Source organism: Priapulus caudatus, unplaced genomic scaffold (assembly GCF_000485595.1).
Source record: "Priapulus caudatus unplaced genomic scaffold, Priapulus_caudatus-5.0.1 Scaffold3241, whole genome shotgun sequence".
NCBI lineage: Eukaryota > Metazoa > Priapulida > Priapulimorpha > Priapulimorphida > Priapulidae > Priapulus > Priapulus caudatus.
The window spans coordinates 5,077-10,378 of NW_014580302.1; the positions used below are offsets into that span (position 1 = coordinate 5,077).

Below are 5,302 nucleotides of genomic sequence, written 5' to 3' on the forward strand. Positions count from 1 at the left end.
GGAAGAGCGAGATAAATAGAGAGAGAGAGAGCGTTTACTTTGGTATCCGCTATTGCTGTGTACTATTCACCCGGCTATTCACTGTGCTATTAGTGCACATTTCCATTTACCTACGAACACATGCTATTATATAATGCCCGTGACAAAAACCATATGCGCTTTATTTCACCGCATGTATTCAGCCTGGCAAATATTGTTTGCGGTGTTCCATTAGAATGAGTGATGGTGGGGGTTATTTTCCGGACACCGGATTGGACCATTATTATTAAGNCAGCAGCGCGAGGTTAGATATGGATCCGGCAGCGCACGGTTTCTCTCGCGGTTCAGTCGCATCCAGCCTGCTGGTCAGGCATCGTGGGTCTAAGCCGACGTACTGGGGCTGTGCCTACACGGGCGCCTGCAACTCGGCGCGGAAGTCCTGCGATCATCGTGGACCGATGGAGGCGACGGTGTCGAGACTGCGCGCTGCCTGCTGCAGGACTGATAGCGGCGATACGACGAGCGGCAACGGACACGAGGTCAGCGCGGCGACTCACGTGTCCCCAACAACCGAGCAGCGGTGAAGCACGACGATAAATGATGACGATGCTGACGCGGTGGTGACGACGACGATCGACGATGCTGTAATGCTGGGGATGGACGACGATTCGCACGATGCGCTGCGAGTGCTGTCTGTGAGCGACGACGATTGTCTTATGATGGCACGATGCTTGATGGTCCCAGGCCCTCCGCGACCGATAAACGAATGAACGATGCTGTGGTGACCACTGGATACGCGTGACGAGGTGATGACGATGATGGATGTCCTGATGACATGAGATGCGTGTAGGTGAGCCAGATGAGCTGAGTGTATGGACTCGAATCTGCAGCTGACGTGATGATCGATGATGGTGAGCTGAGTGTGATGCCCGATATGATGATGATGCATGAATGGGTGATTGTATGATGAGGCTGATGGTGGTGATTGATATGCTGACGGTGGGTGATGATGATGAGATGCTGATGATGGTGATGACGATTGAGTTGGCTGACGGTGGTGTTGACAATGATGAATGCTGATATGTCGGTGATGACGATGCATGATGCTGATGATGGTGATGACGATGCTGGATGCTGACGGTGGTGATGATCAATAAGGATGCTGATGGTGTGGATGACGATTAATCGATCGCTGATGGCTGGTGAGGCGATTGAATGATGCTGATGGTGGTGCAATGACGATGATTGATGCTGATGGATGGTTGTATGAACGATGATGATGTTCTGACAGTGGTGATGTCGATGATGATGTTGATGGTGGTGATGACGATGATGATGCTGAGGGTGGTAGTGATGATAATGATGCTGGTGGTCATGGTGATGCTGATGATAGTGATGACTACGATGATGATGATGATGATGGTGATGTCGAGGATGGCGATGATGATGGCGACGACGACGATGGCGGTGGCGGTAGTGATGACAATAACAGCAATGGTAACATTCATGACATTCACTCATTGGATCGCTGATGTATGTGTTCATATGCTTACTAACAGCTGAAGGGCAGCGCAAGCAGTTTAAAGATAGGAGTAGTGAGACAGGAAGCTTTGCCAACTGCCACGATCCAGTGAATGGCAATAGTGAGGGGAGCGCTGGATAAAGCCTGAGAGCTGCCGGGGCAAGCGTGTCGAACAGATGTCGTCTATACCGGCACTTCTTATGCGGTTAAGTACTTTGAGCCTGTCTCTCTGCTCTCTCCCCTCTGCTCGTGCAATCTCTCTTCTCCCAGAGACAATTCCAATTAGTTTGCAACTTTCAATGAACTGAATATTTGCTTCTAAAAACAAATCTAAGAATGCAGTGGCCGACATGGATGCAAATGCATTTTGGCTTGATTTTTCCAGGTCACGACGCTGGTTTTTCCATGCGTTAGCACAAGGGATAAGCGAGATATGCTGAAAGCAGAGGTACGACTGGTCAAACTGAAATCTGCCAACGCCGCTCGTTATTTTACTGAGTTTCTAATAATTTGGGTCGAACACTCTGTTTTGAATCGGCACCCAGGTTGATAACTTGACCACGATCGTTCTACTATTGCATATTAGTACTGGTACCTATACAAAACTCGAATAGTTAATACAATGGGCATTATAGCATTCGATTGAAAATTCTAAAATAATTTTGGTCGTTCGTTAAGTTTGATCTTGTTAATTATTTAATCACTTCATCACTGTTAATTATCTTAACAATGTGTAGGTGTTAACATCGGGAATTGTGTGATGCAGTCTACGGCACTGGCGGATGCACAGAGACGTGGCTTCCGCGCACAGGGACAGTGCCTTTCCTACACTACCAAGCTGTTCCTGCTAGCCTCCGAGTACGTGCGTGAGGAATACGGATTCCACTTCTACTCCAAAGCACGAAACATTAGCCATGAGGTAGGTGAGAGAGTAGTGGTGGGGCCACCTAGACACTTAGCTGGGAGGTAGTAGCAAGAAATTTTGATTTGGCTTGAAATATTTTACTTTTTATAATAATAATAATATATTTAACATAATATCAAATTATATGTATGCATGTAACAGGTGACAGCTTGCTACAATGCAGTTCTTGAGAAGTATGACGTGCTAGCTATGCCAATCCTCATCTATCCGGCACCAGACATACCGACAACCGCGACCCCTATAAAAAGTGAGCCTAGCCTTTACACACATGAACATGAATACATTCGTCAACCGGTTCATAATGTGAATAAGTAAACCGTGACATTTTATTTCGTTAATTATACAAATTACAGTGTGATAGAGGCAATCATTACAAGACACAACTATAGCAGTTAGTTGATGTAAACGCACGCGTAGTCTAGGATTGAACGTTGTTGGCTAACACATCTAGACAAGTAGTATTGTACGTACACTCTAAACAGGAGCGTAAATAGCAGCATTAGAACTCGTATGAACCCATGTATCATCCCCAGTAAAACTATGATGTAATGTGTCACTGTTGAGATGACAGCGCGTGCTGTCTCACTCTTTCTCCGCCTTTCCCTTTCTCTGTCTCTCTGTGTGTGTCTCTGTCTCACTTTCTACTCTCTGTCTTTTCTTCTTTCTCTTTCCATCTTTTTCTTTCTATGTCTCGCTCTCTCCACACAAACTCCCGCTGTCTCTCTCATACACACTCTGCCTCTCTTTCTGTCACATACTGTGTCTTGCTTTCTCTCTCTCGCTCTTTCTCTCTCTCTCAATCTCTCTCTCTCTCTCTCTCTTCTTCCTATCTCTCTCTCTCTCTATATATATATATATATATATATATATATCTTGCCCTCTGTCTTTCTCTTTCTCTCCCTCCTCTCTCTCTCTCTCTCTCTCTCTCTCTCTCTCTCTCTCTCTCTTGCCCTCGGTATATCTCTTTGAGAGCTCTTGATGGCAACATACAATGCTCGTGATTGCAGAGATGATCGACCATACCATCGGCATGCTGCAGAACACAGTCGCGTTCAACGTCACCGGACATCCGGCGATCTCCATCAACGCTGGCTTCACGGCCGACGGCCTTCCCGTCGGTCTCATGCTCGTCGGCAAGCTGTGGGATGACGTCACCGTGCTCGACGCCGCCTACGCCTGGGAGCGGCTCCGCGGCGCAGACGACACACCCCGCGTGTGATGTCACGCGGCGTAGGGCACGGCCTGCCGTGACGTCACACGCCACCGCAGACGACACACCCCGCGCGTGCTGTGACACGGCGCGAGGCGCGGCCCACCGTGACTTCACACGCGGCCGCCGACGCAGGACGGGTTCTGATGCGGACGCGTGTGTCATTCCAGGCGGGAACACGAGACAGCGCATGCGATCAGAAATCCGAGACCGTGTGAGGAAGTGCGGCCGCTGCTCTACGTACAATAACTGGATAGCGGGATGTCGTGTCACGGCAGTGCTAGCGGAAGTCTCCATGTCAGTGAAGAGTCCATAATATAAAATCATGCGTATCATGATACTCTTTTTTTCTATTATGGACTCTTGATGTCGGTCGACCGTCGAATCCGTTGTGTGTTTTAGTACGGCAATGTGCATTAGAATATGCAGCTGCTTCATTGCTCGATATTTGGGCTGATCAGTGTGGTGGCCGCATGATATTAGATAATTCCCCCAATGAACTATCCAGTTATTATATATTATCCATATATAGATTAGTGGTTATGGCCTGCAATGATGTCACACAGCCGTCAAAACGGTGACATATGACGACGTTGTGGTGACGACTAGTTCTAACCACGAAGGCTGGTGTGACACTTCTCAATGACGTCTTATACATATATACGAATAATATACATATATATATATATATATATATATATATATATATATATTAATCTGTTAATGCGATAGATATTAATCATATGTAATTACGCGTATAACCATGTTGAAAAGTGTCACAGCAGCCCATGTTTTCTCTCGTGTGAGTTCATGTGGAGAGAGAAACGTGAGACAGAGTGGGTGAGAGAAATCCAGCAAATATATGTGTTTGATCAATGCAACTACAATCAAAAGGGAAAAAAGGAAAATGGAATTAAATATAGGAGTAGGTGGATCGGTTGCAAAACGGGTAATCAAAATAAATATTGAAAAATCATAGGTCGTCACCAAAGCAAGGTCGCTAGATTAATTTACTAGGCCATGAGCGATATGTGCTCCATTGAAATTACATAATTATGTAGTCTGGCGGTGGAGGATGCTTTTGGATCGAGGACCACCCTCCTTATCTTAGAACAAAACACTACCAATTTTTTCTATAAATTAATATAATCTATGTTAGCCAGTGATAGTCTAATCATTTAATATTAATAAATATATACTAGTTGTCCAGACTAGCGTTATCTTGTATTTATCAAAAGTTAATAGATAAAGAGTAAGTTTATAGATACAGAACAGTTGGTGCTTATCAGCATGGACATGCATAGACACACCAGTAACTAAATAACTAGTAGAATATATAATTTATGTGATGGCCACCGTGGATGGACTTGCGTGTTGGGATGCTTACGTCTGCATGAACTGTATAATGATGATCATATACGAGGCGAAGGCACCGAGAATCTGCAACACGTAATACGGAGTGACGTCAGAGACGCTCCTGGTGATATCGGGACCGGAGCTAATAATATTATTAATATTATTAGATCTTGATGATATCTATATAGCTATATATACCTATATTTACATCTATATCTATCTATCTTTCTATCTCTATCTTTCTCTCTCTCTCTCTCTCTCTCTCTCTCTCTCTCCCTCTCTCTCTATACTATATATACTAATATAAGTA

At 45.2% G+C, this 5,302-nt stretch overlaps 1 protein-coding gene across 1 annotated transcript; it reads left to right on the forward strand.

The window, feature by feature from the left end:
- Positions 1–2,242: 2,242 nt before the first annotated feature.
- LOC106819345 (uncharacterized protein in nthA 5'region-like) lies at positions 2,243–4,305 on the forward strand. The gene is made up of 3 exons (XM_014823990.1): positions 2,243–2,420; positions 2,568–2,673; positions 3,434–4,305. The coding sequence occupies exons 1-3, from the start codon at positions 2,262–2,264 to the stop codon at positions 3,643–3,645; spliced, it is 477 nt and encodes a 158-aa protein (XP_014679476.1). The 5' UTR covers positions 2,243–2,261; the 3' UTR covers positions 3,646–4,305.
- The last annotated feature ends 997 nt before the right edge of the window (positions 4,306–5,302 follow it).